General features: G+C 44.8%; 1 protein-coding gene across 1 annotated transcript in view; it reads left to right on the top strand.

Annotated features, from left to right (window-relative positions):
* The window catches only part of LOC115314120, a 56,843-nt gene extending 36,424 nt beyond the window's left edge, over window positions 1-20,419 (top strand). The window contains exons 4-10 of the mRNA XM_040217665.1: window positions 198-400; window positions 1,222-1,265; window positions 3,060-3,168; window positions 4,580-4,717; window positions 14,448-14,586; window positions 19,135-19,266; window positions 20,345-20,419. Of these exons, the coding sequence (XP_040073599.1) occupies window positions 198-400; window positions 1,222-1,265; window positions 3,060-3,168; window positions 4,580-4,717; window positions 14,448-14,586; window positions 19,135-19,266; window positions 20,345-20,419 (840 nt within the window). The remainder of the gene's footprint in view (window positions 1-197; window positions 401-1,221; window positions 1,266-3,059; window positions 3,169-4,579; window positions 4,718-14,447; window positions 14,587-19,134; window positions 19,267-20,344) is intronic.
* Window positions 20,420-25,110: the final 4,691 nt, after the last annotated feature.

The following is a 25,110-nucleotide window of genomic DNA, read 5'->3' as shown; positions in this document are numbered from 1 at the left end:
GTCAACCAGTGCCCTCGTTTGTTGCATTCCCAAGACATCTCGTGGCGTCTCTTTGCATGTTTGGGTCGCCTACCTAATTATCGTAACCTGGTGCAACTTGTATCCTGAAATACTGGTGTTGGGGGTATATTGTTCCGGAAACTCTAGCGTGAACAGTAGCAGATTGTCATGCCAACATTTTATTATCTTTGTTAAAGGATATAGACAACGAGCCAGATGGGGACGAAGAAACTGTTGAAAAAACAATGAGCGACGAATCAAGCCAGGAGGAAGACTTTGACAAGTCCAAGACGCCATTCCAACCTTGCCGGAATAGATCGGTAACAACGAAGAAATTTAGATACCACGTTGAAACTCAGGATGCCTACAAGGGGGCGGACGTTGTCATTTTTGTGACAGGGTAAGATTAATAAAATTATCGCCCATTGAAATATTTTATACAACAATTTTTACCTCTCACTTTCAAATTTATGTACATACTTTTTATTGCAGATATTATATCTTCGTAAATTAAGCTATAAACTGTAATTTTCGAGTAACCATAACGAAATGCATGTACAATCTAGTTTGTTTTGATGAGCTCGCAATTGTGTCTAGAAATAAGCTTCTTAAGGCAGTAGCAACTCTCGCCGCATGGAGATAGTTGCAGTAGTTGTGTTAACAAATTTAAAGACTGATTTTACTTAATTTATTTTACTTCGTGGTATTTCAACTGGTTATACGAGAGTTACTTTTCCAACCTTTCGAGAAAATACTAATACGAAGTTGAAAAAAAAACATGGCAGGCGAGCAAACTACTTCAAAAATACAGAGTTGTCGATGATTTTTAATACACTTAATACACATTGAACTAACTTCAAAAAAAGTTCCAGAAGCTCAAAGATAAATGTAAAAAGTACTAACTTTCGAAAATGTACCACATCGAATTGCAAATTATACAATAAATGAAGTGGCGAAGGTTTTGCCGAGTGGACTAGATGTGTAACTCACCCAACCGATCTCATATATATATATATATATATATATATATATATATATATATATATATATATACATATATTACTTTTTGTTGGTATATTGGAACAAAAACACTATATCTTGTCGTCACCAATCTTGGAATCCTACTAAATATGCCCTGGTAGAGGTTTCAAGGTTCCACACTTCTTATTCTACATTGTACATTCTCTGTTATTCAAATTTGGATAACTTTTTCTTCCTTAGCCTATGTATCAATCTTGAAGCTGACGTCAATAAAAAATGGGAAGGTGAGCGATCACTTGTATAGTTTAATATTGTTTGGTTACCTGCTGGTAAGCTTCGCAGACCCGTAAACACTAAAAAAACAATTATGCGCTTTAGTCAGTTGCATCTTTAAAAAACGCAGGGCGTTGCTTATTATGTTCTTATCGTGGCAACAAAGCGCTTCTATGGGCTCATGCCGTAATTTCATTGGCTGCGGAGAGATAATAGAATGTCCGGGACTCAACACGACCTGGATTTCTTAAGCTAGTTGTTAATAACTATCAAAGCGAGAAAGAAAAGAAATTTCACGGGGCTGTCTTTATCTCGAATATTCTATATTTATAGACCAGTGTCCGATATCCTATAGGCCCCAGCGATAAAAATGGGAACCAATAATCTCAAACGCAGGCTCTTGTAAAGAGGGGGGCTGCGCATAAAACAATATTTTTGCTTATTAAAACACCCATGGTGTCGGTGTGGTTCTTGGAGCTTCGTGACTGTGCATTTCTTACGTTCTTGCACTATACTTCGTTTCACCTTATGTCCGAGCGCGGACGATGCTATGAGCCGAAGGGCCAATCAAACAGCGCAAAAATCGTAACGTCATGGCCTGCTCTCTGCGCTTGATAGGACTAGCCGGCGGAGGAGCACGCACAGAGAGACGGCGAATACCGGCTGGTCCTATCAACTGCAGAGAGCACACCATGACGTTGTGCCTCTTTCGCTGTTTGATTGGCCCTTCGGCTCATAACATCGGCCGCGCTCGGACCTAGGCTGAAACGACGTATACGATATGGGCAAAGGTTTCTAAAAGAAACTGAGTCTTTCAAAAAACGCAGCCCCCCTTCTGTGTCATGACGTCAGCATAAGCAAACATGGCGGCGCCCACGGAACAGAGCAGACACTGCTCTATACTGGCTGGAGGTCAATTATACACTATGTTTTAGGCTTTCCAATGGAGCCCTATCTGGTTTAGTAGAAGAAAGTGTAAGAAAAGGAAACCGTGTTCTTGTTCTTTCAAATATGCGAATATTCGAATGTTTGAATTATCATATATTTACTGACTGAAATACATTAACACTTAATTGGTGCACTATACTTCGTTTCAGCTTCCGTCCGAGCGCGGCCGATGTTATGAGCCGAAGGGCCAATCAAACAGCGGAAAAGGCACAACGTCATGGCGTGCTCTCAGCAGTTGATAGGACCAGCCTGTATTCGCCGTCTCTCTGTGCGTGCTCTTCCGCCGGCTAGTCCTATCAAGCGCAGAGAGCACGCCATGACGTTGCGCTCTTTGCTCTTTTTGATTGGCCTTTTGGCTCATAACATCGGCCGCGCTCGGACCGAAGCTGAAACGAAGTATAGAAGCATTTGTGAAGAAAATAAATGTTGTTCTTGTTGTTTTCTGCAGTATTTGAATATTTTGTGTACAATCTTGAGCTTCATTATACGCTTTTTTTAAGATTTCGAACCCAGCCCAAAGCTAGTTTAGTAGAAGAATTTATAAGGAAAATAAATCTTGACCTTGAAGGCTTGGCAGTTGCTATGCTGTCAAACCGAACTTTCGACGAGGTGCTGCAAATTGCTAGTATCCTTAAAGTTGAAATGAACGGACAAAAAACATACAAAATAAAAGAATATTATAGAACAACAGTAAACTCCACTTAATCTGGTAAAACAATGTCTCTACACCCCTAAATTCAAGAAGCACGATGCGAAAATAAACGTGAGATGACCTTCTAGTTTCTTTTCTTTTCTTTTCTTTTTTTTTTTTTTTCGAGGGGGCTGCCAAGAAAATTTATTGTTGTGCTTTTGTGCAGGACTTCCAAAAACCGGGCCAATATGCCCGGCATCTGCCGTGGGTGTTGTCCACGATGACGGCAAGACGTTTAACGGCACAAGAAGCGCGGCTTTGCAGTTGGCACTTATGTAAGCGCAATTTCAATCTGAACATTTGCTTGTCTCTTAAAGGGGTACGGAAACTAAATCACCTGAGTGCGAGCTCTCTACCCCCCCTTTCGAAGTTGGCCAGCGAGAAGTGCAATGCGTATCGCGCTCGTGACGTCAATGCAGTTCTGAGCCTTGTCGCGTCGTGGCGTCAACGCATGACAGTCTCGCCTAGTAGTAATGTCCGAGGACTGTACGCCCTATGGGCAGAGCCGTGTATACAGAGAGTTCGGTCAATGGGAGGCGCGGGCAGAGTTAGGGCGTGCACCAGACGCAGAAAGTGGACTTGACACGCTCTCTTGGCCAACCAGAAGCCTAAAAGAATACCCCTAGCGGTGGTAGCGAGAAACTGTTTTAATCAAAGGTATATGTTGGTATATGCATTTAATAAGGGCGTAAGGGTGTAGTAACTCTTAATGGTTGAAAATAGGGTGCGCGTAATTTTTCGATCATGATCATGCAGAAAGATGTAAGAAACAAATGCGGCCGCTCAACTCTGTCCTGCTCGGACAGAGTGTGACCCCTCGGACGGCAGACTCACGGCCCTCAACGCTTGGCGTACGGATTTTGTCGATCGTTCCGCTAGTCGCACTCTTCACCATGATTTTGGATGACCGTGATTGAACATCAGGTGCACCATATTTTCAGTCACCGAGAGTTACTCCAATGCACTTATCAAGTTTGTTTCTCGCGACCACCGCCAGGGTATTATTTCCGGCTTCTGGTTGGTCACATTCGAATTTCTAAAGACGCCCTGAAACACGCCCAGCCCGCTTTCGGCCAATGGCGCCACCTCATTTGTCTCCTAAACTTCCCAACGAATGGCAAAACTCTCTACATATACGGCTCTGCCTATGGGCTATACCTAGATTGCGTGTGACTCCACAGAGCTTGAGGTCGCTGCTTTGAAGCGTTCTTCCGCAGAACGAGCGCTCGCGCTTGAGATGCATGTCCCAAAGCCAGGAGCGCGAGCTGGCTCGCGCTTGTAGCGTTGGGTGCAGTCTCAGCTTATGTGTGAACGGAGTATAGTAAACGCGTTAGCATCCTTCCCCCAAGTCACATTGAAAACTATGAAACTCAACGGGCGAGCCATATTGCCGCACACTGGCGCTGCTTCTTAAGAACTTATGGCGTGGCGGCATTCCAAAGGAGCTTTTCAGACTGTCACCAGGCACAAATTTGAAATCTATTATTTCGTTTTAATTTTTTTTTTTTTTTTTACTTTTTTGCTTGCAGTTTAGAAACACTAGTGTAGGCTACAGTTTCTGGGCTGCCGGCACAACGAAGACCACATTTAGACAAAAAAAAAATAAGAGGCAAACATTTTGTTTCCGTATCTGTTTAAGAAACAATTGTGAGCCGCCTTCAACATGTCTGTGTTATCCGTTTCAAGGCTGGGCGCAAATGAAGATGCCGAAACGAACTGTAGTGATAAGGAAGGATACTTACTTGCAAATATGACCAGTGAAAGCCTCTACGAACTCTTCTTGTGTACCAAGAACGCGATCTCGAGGTTCTTCCAGAAACAAAGGTAAGTAAAGGAAACAGAAAACCTACAGGGCTTCGGGAGAGGAAAACAAACCGACTTTATCGCATTGCAGAACTAAACTGCATTTGGGTGAAAGCTCGAAATTCGCCAAGATCCGACGCCGAAAATTGAAAATTAATGGTTACTGGTGTAGACAGTTGCGAGCGAAAAAGACGTGCGAGCGAAAAAGAGGTGCGAGCGAAAAAGAGGAAAAAAGAGCCTAGATTTACGAGAGGGAGCAACTACAGCGCTGTGTGAGTGTTTTGTCTGCGGTGATTGTGTTACTAGGTGTGATGGCTTTTGTGGCCGGTGGTGACGTGTGTTTGAGTGTAACCCCATACTTGCGCTGTCATTTAGAGACAGAACACCGTTGATCAGCTGAAGCATGCGTATTGCGCACATTTTCCGCTACATCTCCCAGATGGCGCATGTCGACGGCAGGCCAAGGAAGCCTAGATTTAAGAGAGGGAGCAACTTAAGTCACTAAGATGTTGAGAACAGCGGAAAGGGCTTCAGTTTTTCTACCTCAAGCACGAACGTTCTACCAAATGTTCCTACCCTCGATAACTCTTTGGTATCTCCTGCTCCTCTATCGCGCGTGCGCAGCCAAAGCACGGCCATATGGCACGGCGCATAAGAGGATAGGCACGGCGGCATGGAGCTGACGCTGGTGGACGGGCGTTCATGAGACGCGCCCTACCGTTTTCAGTTTGTCCCTTACAGAATCATGGGGAGCATTGGCAACAAACGGCAGACACTTTTTGCGGATGTTGGTTGCATGTGCGCATGCCTACGTTATCCCTGAAAATTTGACGCTCGTCCTAATTAGGGTCTAGCCAATACCACCTGGAAGACAAGGCCTGCGCGTTTCCTCCTGTAAACGTCATCAGTAGTAGATCCTCTCAGTGCCCCCTAGGTGGCCCGGATGAGCACCATCGTCTGCTACATCTTCCGCGACGTCGTCGGTTCCATCGCCTGCTTCAGTGGTCATGAGTGAGTGAGAAAACGTATTTATTGAAGGAAGGGGTACATCACGATCTTTTGATAAATCATCCAATCGTGACGGGGGAAAAGGATTATGAGAAGGGTAGGGGGAGGAGGCTAAATGTAACAGGCGATCCCCGGTGATCGGAGGAAACTAATCAGGGAATCGAGAATGTGTTTGCGGTACGGGTTCTCAAGCCTGGGGCGAGTCCAGTCCTCGTACGTAGCTGGTCTTGCCTCTTCAAGGAGTGAGTTTGTGGCGTTGTTACGATGCCCTGCAACCCCCTCGCACGTCCAGACGAGATAGACGCACGTAGCTGGAATCCCGCAGTGCCTGCAGAGCGGATCAGGGCCGACGTCTTCGGGTGCGGACGGGCGGTAAAACCTAGCCAGTCAGATGGGAGTAATTGCCGTCTTCGTTTGAAGCCTGGGTATGCAGACCCGTTCCCACCTGCTGTAACCAGGAGGAACAGGGTCTCCATCGGGAGGGAGAAGGGCGCCGAGCCTGAGCTTCCTGGCAGCCCTCTTCTCTTTTCTGATCTCTTCAATGTCAGGTGGGAGGCCCGGGTCTTCTTGATTAAAATAAGAACACCGACCTCACATAACAAGAAAAACAACTTCATTAAACGTTACGCCTCCCATGCGGGAGGCATCATCAGTACATACACAGGAATGAGAAAGCTAGGGTCAACGCAGTCCTATTTATCGGGAAGGTCCATATAAGCTTCCGAGAGGGGGCCACGGTTCTTGTTGCACGCCGTCTTATCTCCGCGGATGAACCATGACTCAAGTAGTTTGCGGGGGCCCCACCTATCCTCCTTCGCCAAGGTCGTCGCGGCTGTGAAGTCAAAGGTGTGTCCTGTGGTCCACGCGTGGTCGAGCAGCTCCGTCTTGAGACGGAGCTGGTCGACCACGCGTGGACGTCAAGTATTCGTGGAATACTTGACGTCACGTTGGTGTTCTTTCATCCTGGTTATCTTCTTGCGTCCGGTCTCCCCAATGTACGAAGGGCCGCAGTCCTGGCAGGGGATCTTGTACACAATGCCTTTCTCCGTATCCGCAGGGGTGGGGTCCTTTGGCTTAGACACAATACTTGCTATAGTTCGGTACGGTTTATACACAGTTCGAATACCTACAAGTTTTAGGGCGCGGCTTAGCGACTCCGACACTCCCTTAACGTACAGAATGCACAAGACATTACGTTCTTTGTCGGCTGCATTGGAGTGCGTTTTTCGTTTCGTCTGGTTGATTACCTCATCTACAAAGCGCCCGGGGTAGTTTCGCTTTTGCAGAGACTCTTGTACACGTGCGAGCTCATTAGCGCAATAGGTCGCGTTAGAGGGCACAGTGTTTGACCTGTGAACAAAAGTTCGTACAACAGACTTCTTATGCTGTACAGGGTGGTGCGAAAGAAAATCTAGAAAATTACCACTGTCACATGGTTTACGATACACCTTGGTTTCCATCCTGTTGTTCGGCTCGTAGTTCTGATCACACACACATCTAAGAAGGACAACATGTTATTTTGTTCAGGCTCGTAGGTAAACTTAATCGCGGGGTGGACGCCGTTTAAGCATTGGTGAAAATCATCAACAAAATTCTTGTCTAGGATAACGAAAGTGTCATCAAGATACCTACGATAAAACTTGACAGGAAATACAATCTCACCGAAGACTTTCTCTTCGATATACTCCATTACAAGGTTAGCGGCAGTGACAGAGACAGGGCTTCCCATTGGACAGCCATTCACTTGATGGTACACCTCTCCACGGAAGGCAAAGAAACATTGGTTCAGACAAAAACGCAAAAGCAAAATGATATCATCTACATGCAGAGACGTGCGAGTAGAGAGCGTTCGGTCATCAAGTAAGCGTTGTCGGGCGACATCAACTGCAAGATCGTTGGGAACATTCGTGAAAAGGGAAACAACGTCAAACGAAATCATGCTTTTGTGTGGAAGAAGAGTTTGAGCGCGAATCAATTGTACAAACTCTTGGGAATTTTTTACACCAAAGTTATTGTTCCTTGTCAGGGGTGTTAGCAATTCTCAGATACTTTGACAAATCGTACGTGGGGGAGCCAATAAAAGATACAATGGGACGAAGGGGGCATTCCGGCTTATGTACCTTTGGGAGACCATAAAGTTTAGGCGTGCTATCATCGGAGGAAAAAAGGCGACGGTACAACTGGTCACTAAGCCTACCTTTCTTACGGAGTTCTTTGAGATGATCAACTAGCGATCGCTCATATAAGCTTCCACGAGGGGGGGGGGGGGGGGGGGGGGGGACCGTGGCTAGGTGAGGGCATAAAACCTGCATGTAGCTGCGCCCTCGGGGCCTCGTTCGCCCTCTCGTTCCCCGGGACACTTTCGTGTCCGGGGACCCACGAAAGCACAATGTTGACTCGCGGACGAGATTCAATAATTATGCTCTTGATTTGTTTTACCACTGGATTTCTGCTGTTGCCCCAGCCACATTCTTGGAGAGCTTCACTGGAATCGGGGAAGATGCGTGCTTCAGTGACTGTTCCGGGTAGCGTATGATCCGCTTTTTGGATGGTGTGAATCAGCGCTAATAGCACTGTCGTTTTCGGGCTGGTGGTTTTGTGCGTGATGCCACTCCATATGGTGTTTCTGGAGACAGAGTGCCATGCAATCGCTGAGCGGCCCGCGCCGTCTCTGGCAGCATCTGTATTCACCGATGTTTGTTTGCAAACAAGCTCACTACCACCCCCTATCGGCGGACCCCAGCGCGCTTCCGGTTTTCCTCTTCTTTTCTTTTTGTCTCTCCGCCTTTTGTTATTTGCACTACTTTGTACAATGCACTAATGTTCTTACAAAGATACTACAGAAACTTCTCTGAAGGAAATTCTTCTTACCCGACTGCTGTGCGTTGCTGAAGAATAAATAAATACACTACCGGAAGTCTACTGGGGCACCAAATACTGTGGCGCCCTCGTGGTATCAACTCCCACCGAATGTGGTGAATACATGACATCGGCGCTGGTCAGTAAAGTGATCTCTTCGACGTGCTTGTCAGCCGCGTGCTTGCGCCTTCCTTTGTGTTCTTTTTCTTGATTCTTAGGTACTGGTTTGATCGCGACGACAAGCTCGTTCTCCCATGGCGGAGATAAAGTTGGCATTGCTGCTGTTTTACGAGAAGCTCATGTTTCTCGAGTTTGGTGAGAAAGATTCTGCCCGGTGGAGATATGTATAGGCGATTTTCCTGCCCAAAGACCATCTCCTTGGCAATGTCACGCAAGATTATTGATCTGTGCGGCAGCTTCAAGCTGTTCAACCGGTGTAAACTTGGGTAAGCCTGTAATGATTCTCATTGCCTTTCTGTTGAGTACGACCAGCGCTGCTTCTTGGGTCTTGGTCAGGCGCAGGTAATTCAGACCGTAGACAACCTTGGACAACGGAAGGGACCTGACGAGTTTCTTCAGAAAATCCTCTTGGGCATAAATAAGCCCTGCTAGTAATTTTCCCGAGAAGGTTGACGCCTTTGCTCCACTGAACTTTGGTGTGTTTGAGACAACTTGACACGCATCCACATCGGTCGAAGGTGACGCCAAGAATCTTTAGGGCGTCAGTAGACTCAATGTTGGCGCCGTTCAGTTGGAGACAAATGGGGTGCCTGGACTTGCGTCGTGTCTTGGAAACGACCATATACGCAGTCTCCTCGGTGGAGAGAGTAAGCCCGGACTGCATTGCGAATGCGTTGGTAACGTCAAGGGCGCGCTACATACCCCGCTGCTGGGTTTTGGCAAGGCCCTTGGTAGTCCAGAGTGTGACGTCATCGGCATAAATGGTACAACTGACGTCCGAAACATCTTGCAGGGTGAAAGCCAGATCCGCCATTGCCATAATAAACAGCGCGGGGGAAATTACCGCGCCCTGCGGGACTCCTACGTTATTGTGCTTCCACTGGCTTCTGGTGCTGCTAAAGACGACTTGGAAGAATTTGTCATTGAGAAACGTCTTAATGAGGTTGAGGAGCTTTCCCCGAATGCCCCTTTTTTGAGCCGCCTCGATGACCCACTTATGTGGTATATATCAAAGGCCTTTTTCACATCTATGGCGATGACAGTGCGGGGTTGCGCCTTGAACTGTGGTTTAATGAAGAGGTCGTGGTGAAGCATGGCGAGGCTGTCCTGCGTGGACAATCCCGGCCTGAAGACGGTCTGCATGGGGTAAAGCGCATCTCGGGTTTCGAGGATCCACGAAAGGCGGGCCTGAACCATGCGCTCGAAGATTTTACATACGTTCAAAGTTAGCGAGATGGGTCTCAAATTTTGCACGGAGGTAGGTGGTTTTGCGGGCTTGGGTATGAGAAGGACTGTCGATTTCTTCCAGTCGGCCGGGATCTTGCCGCAATCCCACGCGTCGTTGTACATCTGCAGGAGTTCTTTCATGTCCTCCGTTGGCAGGTTCTGAAGGGCGGTGCCAGAGATGCCGTCTGGGCCAGGTGCCGTGTGGGTCTTGGCAAACTCTAGAGCTTCGATGAGTTCATCCAGCGTGAAGGGGGCGTTCTCCGGTTCCTCAATGTTGACCAAAACCGGAGTGTAGATCTCAGTTCCTGGTGGCGGGGATTGTTGTGGGAAGAAGAAACTACCGGCTTCGTTGACTAGGTCAACTTCCGACACTCCGATCCGCAGGGCTAAGTTGCTGCCAGTGTTGTGAGCCTTGGTTTTCACCGCAAGGCCCTTGTAAGTCCGCCAGGCCCGGCGCAGGCCAGTCCTCTCATTGAATGAGTTGCACAGTCCCCTCCATTGGTTGCGGAAGAGTTCCAGAGTGTAGCGTTTGGCCCTGGCGGTTGCCAGGTTCAGCTTGACCTTGCGTCTGAGTGTCCTATTTGTCCTGTATGTCATTAGAGCCGACAGTCTCAAGCCCAGATATTCGTGAGGGGATTATCCGGCGTCGGTGTATCCTCCTTGACTCGGTACGTGGTCTTGGAATAATTTACCGCTTCCACGATTCTGTGATCAAGCGGAAAATCTCTGTGGCTGTCCATGTTGGCATGAAAGGCATCCCACTTGATGAAGGTGACGGGTCTCTTGGAAGACTCTCGTAGCGGGAGGTCTATGCGGATCGGGGGGTGATCACTTCCCATGGGGTCAGGCAGCGTCTTCCACCTAACTTTGAGGTTCTTGGAAGATCGGATGATGTGTCCGTTTCGAAATCGTGCTGAAAGAGTCTGGTGTGAGCCCCTTTGTCGTTGTATAGTTGTAAGCGGAGTGCTTCGGACGTGGCCTTGAGTTATTTGCCTCTCGTGTTTGTGATTTCATACCCCCACCTATTGTGCACTGCGTTGAAGTCTCCAGCAACGACGGTGGACGTCCTTGTGTTCACTGTTCTGCGCAACCACAAGAAGTCGTTTTCATTCACCCCGGGTCTAATGTACACGTTGATCACGTCCACAATTATAAATTCTAGCTTGAGTCACACCGAAACAACTTCGCGGTTGCCACCGAAGTAGGAAACCATGTCGAGTTCTACTTGCGGAATTGATTTCCTGACAAGAGTAAGCGTTGTGCATCGAACTTCGCCCAGTCTTAACATGCGTGGTTGAGAGTAGATATTATAATTGCGGACCTTGACATCCTTGACGTAGGCCTCCTGTAGCAGAATTCCGTAAGGGGCTTCCTCTCAGAGAAGTTCGAGTCTGAGCTTGAGCACCGCAAGCTTGGAATGCAGGCCCCTTCAGTTCCACTGCAGGAACCATATCTTATGTCGTTTCTTTCGCTTTCACAAATGCCTCTCCGGGATGTCTACAATGTCGGCGTTAGCGTCCATGTGGGTTGGCTAGAGCGTAGACGAGTCCGCAAAGATGACCTACCTTATTTTCGAGTTTCGTGAACCTTGCCTCAAAGTCCTCAAATTCTGCCCTGGTGATAAGAGGCCCAGTGGGTTCCGAGATCCTCAGAGGGTCGCTCCATGCGTTGGGGTTTTCGTGTTTTGGCTTCAGTGCAGGAAATTGAAACTGGGACGTCAGTGGTGGGGGAGGAGGAGCAGCCGGCTTTTCGAATTGGGGTCTAGGGCTCTTGGAGCCTTGTTGGTTTAGGAATTCCCTCTCAGCGTCGCGCCGCGGCTGTCGTCGCGAACTGGGTTGATGTTGCCTTCTGACGAGAATCTTGCGTAGAGGGTAGTCATTGCTCGTTGCTACATGATCACCACCACAGTTAATGCATTTAGGTTGGAGCTTGCATCCCGCGGCAGGGTCGTGCTCGTGGCCACAGCCGCCGCAACTGGCGGCATCCTCAGGGCAGATGTCGGCCTTATGGCCCAGCGTGTGGCACTTGTGGGAGGCGAAGGGTCTGGGCCTGTATGACGACACCTTGAAGGACTCACAGGCATAGCGTACATATCTTGGAAGGGTCTGACTCTCGAAAGTAATGAGCACAATTCTTTCAGATTGGCCGATAATCCTGCTACCGAAATTTGGTGAGTTCTGCACTCTAGCTCTTTCATCAGTGACTCCGGAGTTTCGTCGTTATCGTGTCCCCTGAGGTAGATGACCCATTTCGTTTGGGCACTCGACCTGGCGACGTAGGGCTTCATTTCCAGCGCCTTTATTTTCTGCTCAATGGTTCAAATCGTGAGGAGCTTATCAACCGCCTGCTGATTCCTGGTTGTGATGGCAGTCATATTCGATTTCTCGTTGACATGAACGGAACATTCTTTGTCGTCAACGCTTGTTCGAGTGATGGCGTCTCTAATGTTTCTAGTGACGATGTTGAAGACGTCTTATCTACAGATGGGTTTTAAGACGACTGTGTAATTTGGTGTTGATGGTGTAGAGTCGCTTATCTCGTAGTATCTCTGACTTTTGCCGGGTCTGCGCATTTGATACCACGATCTAGCCGCACCTGTTTCTTGCTCCCCACCTTCGTACATGGACGCTATGTGTTATTGACTCGCTCCGGCGCTGGAACTGCCTGAGAGAACTTCGCTAACACCAGCCGACGAGTTTCCCGTCGAGTTTTGGCGCTTGTATTCTTGGAAAGTGGCTTTGTTCTCCATGTACTCACTGCTCAATAATTGCAGCCTTGTTCTGCTCATACTCGACAGTAACTGCTCGGTTCTGCACATACTCGGCAATAGCAGCCTGGTTTACTTGAATTTCAAGGAAAGCTGCCTTGTTCTTCATGTATTCCGTAAGATTCGGGAGTTCTTGCTTATACGCAGAGTAAGCTTGCAGTTCCTCGTCCGGTACAGTGGAAACGAGTCCTACCTTCTTAGCAGGTGTCCCCTTGGGGTTGCTTTCGGGCAGGTAAGGGTCGTCTGGACTCGCCATGCTCTTTCTTCTTGGTGGGTTCTGGATCTTGCCAGAAGTGTCGAGTTGCAAAAGTCCGTGGGGGTCTACTGTCCTTCCGGAAGCGGGAAAATCCCGCTCCCAGGCTGGGGAGGGTGGCGGTGGTCGTTGAGTCAGCTGGCCCCGAAAACGAGGGACCGGGGCCCAGAATTTATTAGAAAACGCTTTACAAGGGGAGGAGGCTTAGCAGAGACGGAACGGCCAGTATTCGAAATCGAACGCTGCTCAGCTGGCGAGCGCGTGCCTCCCTTCCGTTCCTCACTAGACCCCTTCAACGGTCATGCTCAGAACGAGCTCACATTAATAGGCTGCTAAGACCGGCAATCTTGAGGGTGTCGCATGCACGTTTCAAATGAACTGTGGAAGCTCGCTGTCAGCTCGCTGTCAGCTCGCACCAACGCTCGCGCTTAGCAGTCGCAGCCGCACGTGGCCTTTACTCTCGTCAAGCTTCAACCTGTTTACCGCTTGGGGCGGGTCGGGGATCTACTAACGAAACGTCATGCGCAGGCCCTTTCTTCTAGGTGGTATCGGGCTAGCCCTGACGTAAATTTTTCAATAAAACATTCGTAGTGGGCGGACTTCAAATCCACAAAGCGCGCCCGTGACCTTTACCTTTCCGCTCTGGGATTGCGTAGCACAGCTGACGTCACTCTGGGCGCGCTCGCGTGGGTTGCGGAGCCGGCGCAGAGAGGAGAGATGGACGTCACGTCGACGCTTTTCCAGCATAGTTTCGGCTTAAAACCGTCTACAATAATTAAATTTGTCGTCCCGTAATGCGCACAACTTTTAATCTAAATGCTATGTCACAGCTATATAATATTTTGAGATCGAGAGCCGATTTTCCAACCATAATAAACCCAAAAAGTAGAAGATTTTAAAAAGCTCTCTTCTTCAATTAGTTAGCTAACTAATAAACCGATTTGGATTTTTTTTTTCTTTGCTTCTGGTTTCTGCGATTCTTAGTTTAGCCCCAGAGTTTAAAAAAACCCTAACAGAAGTTCCCTTTTTTAGCTCTGGTCCCACTAAAATACAGTCAGCCCGTATGACGTAAGAGTACCCATTATCTAAAATTATCCTGTAATATATTCCTCCGGCACTCACTAAAAACTGAAATTCGGCATTTATTTTAAATACGCACGTAACATTATTCTTCGAGGAAGTCGGAAATCGTGCTTTTCCGCGTGAATGGTGTGATCCACATGCCGCCGTCTTGATTTATGAATCACGAAATGCGGCGTGAGCGAAGAACACGCATACATCAAGTCCATATGATTTTTTCCAGAAAGTGTGCATATTTTGTATATACTTCATAAATCAACATTAAAATCGTACAACCTGTCCTTTCAAATGATGGCATGGCTCGCATGACGTCGTATCAAGTACACCCAGCTTTACGCTTTACACATTACACAAATCACTATCTTATTTTATTACAGAAAAAATAAATGTTGGAATAGGACACCAACTCCTGCAAAGCACAACGAAAATATGCTTGCAAATGAGTATTACAAAGCAAAGGACACGAATGAATGTCAGGTTTCTTCAACAGACACTCAGGAGGTTGAAAAATGCGAGGTAATATTACCTTGCCTTCATGCTATATTCAGTATACATTGTTCGCGCCAAGTAACGTTTTGTGCATAACACTCCAAAATTTTCAATACTACAATGAATTGTATGCATCACTATTCAGAGTGTCTTATTTTGTTTGAACGTGCATTAATCAATTAACAGAACATGTCCATTGTATTTGTAAATATATAAGCCTATCCTAATTTTCACAAGCACAGAAAATTGTTACCTTAAAAGTTTTATTGCTGGAGGTAAAGTGAGTGAGGAATTTGAGAACTGCGTTATGGGGGTGGATAGAGAACATTCGAAGTGATTGGCAGGAACCAAAAATGTATTTTTACTTAACATGACATTTATTTTAAGAGATTGTGAGGGGACACTTTTGATGTCATTTGAAACATCAGAAAAATGTATCAAGTATGTGCCTTGCGAATCACGTAATCTAAAACAATTATCCACAAAGGTAAATGTTTTGTGTGTACGTGTGTGTGTGTGTGTGAGTAATTTTGTATTGTCCAGGTATAAAGCCAATTTATTGTAGTTTATTTTTCTTTGCCTAGAATGAAATAGTGTATACTTGGTTTTTAGCTGGTTAAGGTTGAGTTGATTACTTGTGAACCAATTTAGAACCCTAATTAATCCTTCAATTCCTTTAGGCTGTACTTCATTGACACTATCACCTATAAAATTAAAGCTGTGTCATCAGCGAACATTAGTGAGTCTGAGTACTTAAGGATAGACGAGAAATCATTTACATAAAGAGAGAATAAAATAGGTCTGAGGACTGAACCCTGCGGAACATTAGTTTGCTCACTTTTTAGGAAGGAAATAAAGTCATCGATTATTACGCACAGTCTTCGGTCCGAAAGATAGCTACAAAGTAGTTTAGATATTTTGCATCTAAATCTATAATTATAAACTTATTCAATAAGATAGTATGATTAACTGTATCGAATGCCTTTTTTATATCTAGATAGACAACTATAACAATCTTCTTGTCGTTGAGCGCCTTGTTAAGGAGTTGAGTCATAGCTAGAACTGCGGTGGAAGTAGATCTATTTGACCTAAATCCATGTTGGTTAGGAAAAAGAATGTCGTACTTATTTATAAATTCCTGAAAGCGATTGCAAAGTATTTTCTCAGAGGTTGTATTAATTACACTTAAAATCGAGATTGGTCTATAACTTGATTGGTCGGATGAATCCCCATCCTTGAAAATGGGCACTACTTTGAAAATCTTAATATCATTGGGATAAGTTCCGCTCTCTTAGGAATGATTGAACAGATGTAAGAGATTAGCACTTAAAATATCTATATTGTCTTTAAATACTTTTACGGGAATAGTGTCGAGTTCAGACGCTTTATTTTCGCTAAGGTTTCAACTGTTAACATAAATTCATACATTTCTGTGTTCTGCATGACAAAACTATTTGTAAAAACTTTCAGTGAATTTGGGGAGTGGTACACGTGTGGCAGTTGAGCAGCCAAGATAGGCCCTATATTTGTAAATAGTCATTAAAATGTTCACCGTATCCTTCTCAACTACGTCAGGAAATACACAACTCCTTGAACCATGATTTATTGCACTATTAACTACGTCCCAAATATTTTTAGTATCCCACGTCATGGGCTCCATTTCCCCATAGAAATTTCAAGAAAAGCACTTATAATTCTTGAATAAAGTATTGGATCGGGCTGAGACTTTGGCATCTGGTTGTGACCTCTAGCTCTACCTTTGGGCGGAGGATGAGCGTTCGGCGATGCCTAGTTTATCTTTGCGGTAAAAAAAACTCTGTAAATATTTTTTGTGACACCTTGTACATCGCCGGCGGCCGCAATTTCGGCAGTAGCGAAATCTAGCCCTCCACGCCAGTACACCGCAGACGAACTAAGGGAGCGGGAAAACGACATTCTTGCTTTCGCATTCACAACTCATAAGAAGTGCTTAGGTAACCCCCTTTTTTTTTACATTTTCGGTGTTTGTTTGACGTAACCTTTTTTCTCACTTCTTTCGGTTTTATATGTTGCATACAGTCGGATGCAGCTCATCGTGTTAAAATTTTTAAGCAAGTTTTTTTTTTTTTTTTATGGTGCATGCCAGGCATTTTCCTGTCTCAGCGTTATGTTCATGTAGTGTTTAGCCATTTTCTCTAATTGTTGGAAAGCGAAATTGTCGAGCCTTTCCCCCTTATTTTTTTTTTTTTTTGACGTGTTTTTAGCACCATTTATTGCTAATTTGAAACAAATGTAATTTTTGGTCAGGGGGAGAAAATGGGGATATTTTCAATTAAATATATCAGATTTTCAATTTGAATAAAACTAGCGTGAATTAAATCTCTTCAGATAGAAATTAGAGACATTTTTTATCAATAGATGTGTGTGTGTGTGTGTTTGTGTGTGTGTGTGTGTGTGTGTGTGTGTGTGTGTGTGTGTGTGTGTGTGTGTGTGTGTGTGTGTGTGTGTGTGTGTGTGTGTGTGTGTGTGTTTGTCTAATGGCTGTCTGATATAAACATTTCCTGCTTGATCATTATTTACTTCAACTAAAAATAAATACCCATGGGAAGCACACGAATAGGCGAACGGTAAAATAAAAAAAATATATTTTCAGTAATGTTTTGGGTAAAAGTGTCTGATTTAATTGCTTAAAGCCGAAACGGTGCGACTTAAATTCTTATATCTAAAGTATTCCAATTTAACTAATGATTTAAATCAAGATTTAAATTATCTTTTGATTTTTATTACCCACCCCGGCGTGGTACAATTATATCAACGCATGTAATGAAATTCGTTGTTGTTTTTTTGCTATCGCAAAAGAAGTAAATGTTTTCATTTGAGTTACGGTTCCGGTCAATAGAAGAAGAAGAATTTCAGAACACAAACGTTAAGCAACTTCACCATATACGAAGAGCAGCTAAGGAAACCAGGCATAGCTTGGATTTCTCTCCCCAACTTGCATGCCAGTCCGCCAGTAAAGTATATGAAACTGAAGTTATATTGGTGGATCTGTTCTTTTAATATATCGGGCAGAAGTAAACTGGAGAGAAATACCAACCGTGTTTTTCTCGCTACAATAAAGAATTACCCATCACCGAACCTTCAGCGTCTCTTTCTGCTTGGAGCGGGCCATTTTTTCATTGAAAATTTCCGGACATCGCTCATAACTCATATAACGCCCAATTTTCTATCTTAGCACCTTATGCGAATCTTTGGAACTACATTCGAGTGTAGACTGAGCTGACTGAAAATTCACCTGTAGTATATTTTTGTTTTAGCGGCAGAGGCGTGTAGTGTTTCAAGCTTGCTACTTGTGTCGTGTTGAACACAAAAAACACATCGCCACTGCATGACATCTTCCAAGCATTCGAAACACTCTTTCGTTAAGTCTGTAGACCGGAGAGCTAATAAATGGTGAATACAATTGCGTGCTCTAGTAAAAACATCTCTAGATAGGGCCGCGAGCATGTAGCTGACGCCCCCATCTTGCCAGCGCTAATGCTCGGGGAAACTACGCCAGCGCCACACAGCGGCATCCGCTTCGAAGGCCTTACGGAGTTCGCGCTACATTTCCTACTAGAACCCTTCGAGGACACTGTGCCTACGTTGCAAATAGCCGCCGCTAAATATCTTTACATCACTGGGATAAAAAGTGAGGAAGACTGGTTGATTTGTTAAAAATAAGGAAGGCCGGATAGCCCGGCGGAGCCGACAAATTTCCATCCTCGAAAGAAAAAAAAAATAAAGGTAGATAAAAATTGCAAAACGAGTCAAGAAAAAATAAAAATATAATCAGAGGTATACAAGCTATTAATCAAGAATTTTCATGGTTTTCTTCGTCGCATTTCTATAAGCCTGTGCTCGATACACTCGGGTGGCTTGGATGAAATTCAAAGATGTCCATTTCAAGTAATTTCCCCAAGCACGAGTACCAGAAGTAAATATAACTTCTCCTGTGCCTGCAATTTTTGAATGAAGACTAGAAGTAAACAAAAAATAAAAAAGCAAAGGTGAAGAACTGAAAAAGATATGCACTGACTGTCAACTAAACATTTCATGAAAAACATCCAGCACATCGCCAGTATTGCCGTGGTTTAGGTGAAGTTGCTCTTTTCCACAAATATTCACTTGATAATCGACACTTCTTTCATCCACTTTTCTCTGGTATCTTAGCGTTGTTATAGCTTTTCTCAGTCCTCAATCAACTTGCCCAAATTATTACTATGCTCCGTTTCACCTTATGTAGTACCGCAGCGAAGGCTAGAAGCACGAGCTCATAGCGTTGGCAGCTGCCTTCAAACACGAGAGCTTGTGGCGCCAAGTTATGCCCTAGAGCAAGGAGCTCGCGCTTGTAGTCTTTCCCGCGGTGCATCATAAGGTGAAATAGAGTATAGTGACCATCCTTGCTAAGAAAGAAAGAATAAGATGCGCTCGTTCAGTTCTCGAATTGTCTCAGTTGAATCAAAAGCGAAAGATGCTTGAACATTCTATTTAAATTTAAATAAAGACAATGTATTACGCATCAGGTAGTCTGTTTTTTGTTTTTTTTTTTTACAGCCCAGCGAAGTGTCAGATCTTAAAAGTCAAAATTGGAACACTTGCAAAGTAACATGTTGTCCCAAAACGAGCGAAACGGATCGAAGCTACACTACAAATTCAGCTGATGGAACACAGTGCCAAACTGGAAACGTAATTGTATATACCCAGCCCCTATATGGGCGTGTGCCCTTTAAATTTTTTGTTTCATAACATCTGTGAAGCTCCGTCTTGACTGTATTTTATTATAAAAACTCACTGCAACTGGCAGTCAGCAATTGAAAAAAGAAAAAGGTCAGTCTGTATACTAGAATTCTTCAGCCCACCTCCGTGTAGAATAATAATTTTTAAAAGCTAAGTAAAATACAGTAAAACGTTTGGTGATATATTGTGATTGTGCCTTGTTATGTTGCTGTGGTTTATTATTTTGTATGTGTGTGTGTGTGTGTGTGTTATGTTGTGCAGTGCTTTTCGGACTCAAAAATGATTTTGCAGTATTGATAAATTAATTGAGAAAAGTCAGTCTTGCGCACTGAACATTTTGATACTGAACAATATATCATTAACGCATGAACCATGACGAAAGCTTCAGAAAACAAAACTGGCACATTACGACATTGTGAAAACACTGATATAAAACTTCGTAAAGCCATGTTGGATTAACCTAAGACTGGGGTAGAGAAGAAACATCAAAATGTAGAAGAGACAGAAAATAGACAGGACGACGTCGTCCTCTTTATTTTCTGTATCTTCTACGTTTTCTTTCTACCCCAGTCTCAGGTTAATTCAGCATGGTTAATATTCACAGGCTCCGCTGTACCCTTACCATATTTTCTTTTTGAAGCACTTTTTATAAATAGTTACCAGTTGTCTTCGAAATTTCACTTGTAAAAGCTTTATCCAATTTAGTCCCTCAATAAGACATCGCATTTTATATTTCACTTTCTTAAGCGTAAGTTTACTTTTAACTGCCAAATCAGCAATACGTCAAAACATTTCAGTATAGTACGTTACTTTACCTAAACTTTTACCTATATTATATATTTTTTCCAAATAGTTATGCATAACAGTTGGATATATGCTAGGAGCATTTCACCCGTGCAATATTTAAGTCTAAAGTATGCCGTGCTTCTTTTGGAAGAACTGTTCCATGCTTATGCAATATTCATTTTCTAAATAATTTTCTCATGTATTAAAACACAAATGTTTATATTTTTCTCACTGCGTATAGATATGTCTCTTTGGAAACTGCATACGTGATCCTAGAAGTAAGACACTCAAGACTAAAAGAAGTGAAAACAAATAAAACGTGTTTTAAAAAACTGACCCCAAGATATTCGGTTTCGCAGCATGTTTCATTTGTCTTCTGAACAGTGACTAAATCTCAATTGTCCTAGATAGCTTAAGAGCGGCGGGAAGGGGCAATCATTGTCACATACTTATCACTAAACAACCTAAAAGATTGCAGGATATTGCCCAAGTAAGAACAGAAAAAAAAAACAATTTAGAATTGATTAACCAAGTCAAACGTTAATGTAGAGTCGATGACTAGATATACAGGGTGTTTCACAAAAGGTGGACAAATTTGATATTGCAAAAACTGCGCATCATACCAAAAAAGGCCTGTGTCGCTTTTGTCCTAGGCCAGGGGCCTATTTCAAAAAAGAATATTAAAGTTCGAAATAATTAAGTTGTTAATTATTTTCGTGCAATTATTTCCTTTTAATATTGAGTTTAAAGGGGTATTCCGGCTATTCTTTGAGCTGCCTCAAGTAACTATATGTTCTGACTCGCCGGCCTTTACCCTTTCCGGTATGCTATTTTTAGTATCTCGTAATTCATAATAGTTATTGTGAAATCGGCAAATGAAAATGATGCAAAAAACCAACATTCAAATATACCCGCACTTTTCAGTACCGTCACGTCAGTGGAGGGCAGGCTTGCCAGTCGAGCGAGCAGTCTGAAAAATAGAATATGCCAATCATTTGTTCTGTGCTGGAGCGCGAGTACTGGAGCGAACTTCAAAAGCCTTCATTTGACACCATGAAACTGCTTTGACTAAATTGGGAACAAATTCTATAGTCCAAAGAGTGAACCCTGCCCTCCTCTGACGTCACCTTTTCGTTGTGGCCAGTAGAGACTCAGTTTGAGCAACACGGTGAGGACCAAAATTGTAAATTCAATACCTTCTCGAAAAAAAAATTTAGACTAATAATTGCGATGATATTTAAAGGGGTACTCCGCCGATTTCTTCATGGTCCCCGATTTGCTTGAAATTTTGCTAAACTCGCCAAACAACATCGCCAAAATAGTATCCCAAATATTAGGTTATTTGGTCCTCACCGTGTTTTTCAAACTGAAAGTCTCTACTGGCAACAATGAAAAAGTGACGTCAGTGGAAGTGCTGGGGTTCACTCTTTGGACTGTAGAATTTGTTCCCAACTGATTCGAAGCAGTTTCATGGTGTTAAATGAATGCTTTGGAAGCTCGCTTCAGTCCCCACGCTCCAGCATGGAACAAATGATTGGCATATTCTATTTTTTAGACTGCTCGCCCGACTGGCAAGCTTAACCTTCCTCTGACGTCACGGCCCTGAAAAGGGCGGGTATATTTGAATGTTTGTTTTTGCATTATTTTCATTTGCCGATTTCGCAATAACTATTATGAATTTCACGATACTAAATAGCATACCAGAAAGGGTAAAGGCCGGGGAGTCAGAAAATATAGTTAGTTGAGGTAGCTCAAAAATCGGCGGAGTACCCCTTTAAGCACTGTTAGTTGGCGAGTTTAGCAAAATTTCAAGCAAATCGGGGATTATGAAGAAATTGCCAGAGTACTTCAAGGACATGGTTTCATTTAGAATCTTTCTGGGCGTCATTGAATAACACTAAATCAACAAATTGCAGAACGATAGAAGGCACGTGCGGTATTTTATCGCATATAACATCATCTTGACGTTTGAATCTGTGAAGCTCCGTCTCGACTGTATTTCATTACAAAAACTCACTGCAACTGGCAGTCAGCAATTGAATAAAAGAGATCAGCGTTTATGCGAGTATTCTACAATCCACCTGCGTGCACAATAACCATTTTTAAAAGCTAAGTAAAATACAATCGACAGTTTAAGGGGACCGTACGCTATAGCTTTGCGTACGCAAGGAAATTGCGGGTCATGAGTGCGCATGCGCAAAACGCGATAAAGTGGCTAGCGTATTGCGTATGCACGCAACGCTGGGGATTTTGCGTTCCTGGCTAGCGGGCCTTGCGGGAAGCTCTCGAGAGATCTGGGACCCAACGAGAGCGCCAGTTTCAAGATGGCGGTTACCTCGACTGGCGCTGCAAGGGCGACGTGATGTTTTCGAAGTTCTGTTACGTGAAATTGCGTGGTGTTCAGCTCGGCGATTCTTTCTGGTACCTACCGTGGTCGAATCAGATCGCCGTGCAGCTGAAGGAGTGCACAGTGAAAATGTTCGCCGCTCGGAATGTGCGTCGACGCTGCGATCTGCTCAACGCTAAGCCTATTCCCCCAGTTCATCGCCGACGGACGAACGACTCTAAAAGAAATTTCCGAAGTTCCCGCTATGCACTGGACATCAGGGTCATGAATTTCATTCCCCGATAGCATTGATAAAAGGTGCCGCTTCCACGGGACGAGTGACGGAGGCTCCGTGATCGAATTTGGCGACGCACTCGTACTCGTAGCCTCTGTACCCCGCAGAAAAGCGCGCTTTACGAGGCAGCTGTGGCTTGGTTTAATTTTATATAAAATGATTGGACACGTTTTTATTTTCAATATTTCTTTCCAGGAGCATGGTTGCGCTATAAGCACGCGGAATTCTACGGCTCTAGCAAATTTAACCAAGATCATGCGCGGTGTTCACTCGAAAACGAAACGCACAACTAAATTCGATCCGAGCAGGTCATTTTTAGCGTACGCTTACGCTATACTATTGCGTATTGCGTACGTAAGGTCCAGCAACGCTACACTAAAACTGTCTAATAAAAAGGCTGGGTAGTATATTGTGATTATGCCTCGTTATATTGCTGTATTTTCCTTCGTTTAAAAACCCCATCGCTGGAACCTGTTTCACATAAAACCTGCTACGAAAAGTTGAAAAGTATCTGACCAAATTTTTATAGTATCTGTTTTCGGATATAGACCATGAGCCAGACGAGGACGAAGTAAGTGAGGTAACCACTACAGACGAGGGCGCGCGCTTGATCGCCACAAGCAAGGACGTGTCCTTTCAAAGCTCCGAAATCCAACCCAGCGCCCGCAAGTTGATCATGGTCGACAAATTTGCAGCCGCATTTGCTGCAGTTCTACGCCAGTCTTTGGCCGAGCCACCGGCTCAACCAGGACTTGCGACGCCCATCAGCACGGCCTTTTTACCATGATTCCGGCCAGCTCCAAAGCCGGCCTTATCCACCGCCATGACAGCATCCCAGCGCCAGCCCGCCCAGGCCCTGCCGCAAGGCATGCTCAACTCCTGCAAATCGATGTTTGGTCGATACCTCGAACAAGTGTCTCAGGCAGGCATACACGCCGGCCCCGAGACGGCTGTTTCCGAGGTCCGTTTGAAACACAGCTCGAAACCCGGCCTGACTGAGGATGCATCGAATCAGGCCTCGTGCACTCCCAAGCCTACACTCTTAGAAAAAAGGGTCAGTATAGTCCTCCCTAAAGGGAGGAACGCTCTTGACACATATGTTCCTTCAGAAAGGGAGAAACTTTCGTCCCTTAAGCAGGGGAGGAAAAGTTCCTCCGTCGACTGCATCTCATTATGGCGGCCACGAATCGAGCAAATCGAGCTCGGTAAGGCTTAACGAGAACACTAAGTCTAATGCACGAAGCGAGAGGAGCAGGAAATAAAAACGTAACACGAGCTTTCCGCGAACTGTATTTATTTCCGAAGTTTCTTTACCCCTGCAGGTAAAGAAACTTACGTTTTGAAAGCATGCAGTCACTCAGTCTTCTCATCGTCAGCACTGCGATGTTCAACGGAGACAACCGGCACTCAGTTCGCGCACTTTATGTCCTACCTTTGCTATTCCTCGAGCCACAATTCCTTCGTCAACCGTAGCGTCAACCGCACATCACGGAGGAGTGAAAATCATTCGCCCGCAAAACCAAACGCCGCTCTCAAAAAAAAAAGCAAATCCGAAGCAACCTCTTGGCTTATCTCAGCACGGTAACACGAAATTATGGCGTAGCCGCGTAGCGTAAAAGGATGTTAAATCGCTTGCCACCCAGGGGGGTAAAGGTGGGTGAAAAGGAGTGGCAAATCCCGTGCGCCGACATCCTGGGTCCCGAGTGAACGATCGCGAAAGAGAGCGACAGAACACGAGAGAAAGAAAGCAACGTTGCCATGGTAAACGCGGTAAACGCGAAGAGTGTAAACTCTCAGCAATATAAACGGTGATAATTTAACGTTGTAAACTAAATTCTGAGCTATTCTAACGCTTATAAAAAGCAATAAAGTCATTACGCTGCATTAACTTCCCTTCTGTCGAAATCTCGGAAATCTGGTGGTTGCGCAGTTTCGTATTCCTCAACCGCGCCCAGCCGCGCCCCACCAGCGAAGCCGGGTATATGGTTTAGTTTAGCGTTAACGCGAGGCCGTACATCTGCGCGCTATGCAAAAAGAAACCTTCGAAAGGAACGCGAGTATTTTTCCACCGGTAAGTTCGTGGATTGTTGAAGTTCACGAAACTCCTCTGATGATGTAACCGTGTTTGGGACCCAGAGGGTCTGCCTGCATGGTCCGCCGCTAGCGGCAGCCAGAATGGATGGGAAAACGGCGGACCTTTTCCTCTAGATTTAGTATATGATCTCTATGTTGCCACCAGATGGCAGGGTCAAGCAGAGTAATCACACGTAGCTAGGCTAGGTGGCGCTAGGTACTGCCCAATTCATGTTTTACAAAAAAATATTTTTATTTTCTTACGCCACAATTGCGTTTCCTTTTCTTCGGAATCTCTAACACATGTAGACAC

Source organism: Ixodes scapularis, unplaced genomic scaffold, assembly GCF_016920785.2.
Source record: "Ixodes scapularis isolate PalLabHiFi unplaced genomic scaffold, ASM1692078v2 PGA_scaffold11__112_contigs__length_91849675, whole genome shotgun sequence".
NCBI classification, from domain to species: Eukaryota; Metazoa; Arthropoda; class Arachnida; order Ixodida; family Ixodidae; genus Ixodes; species Ixodes scapularis.
This window is presented reverse-complemented; position numbering and strand designations above follow the sequence as displayed.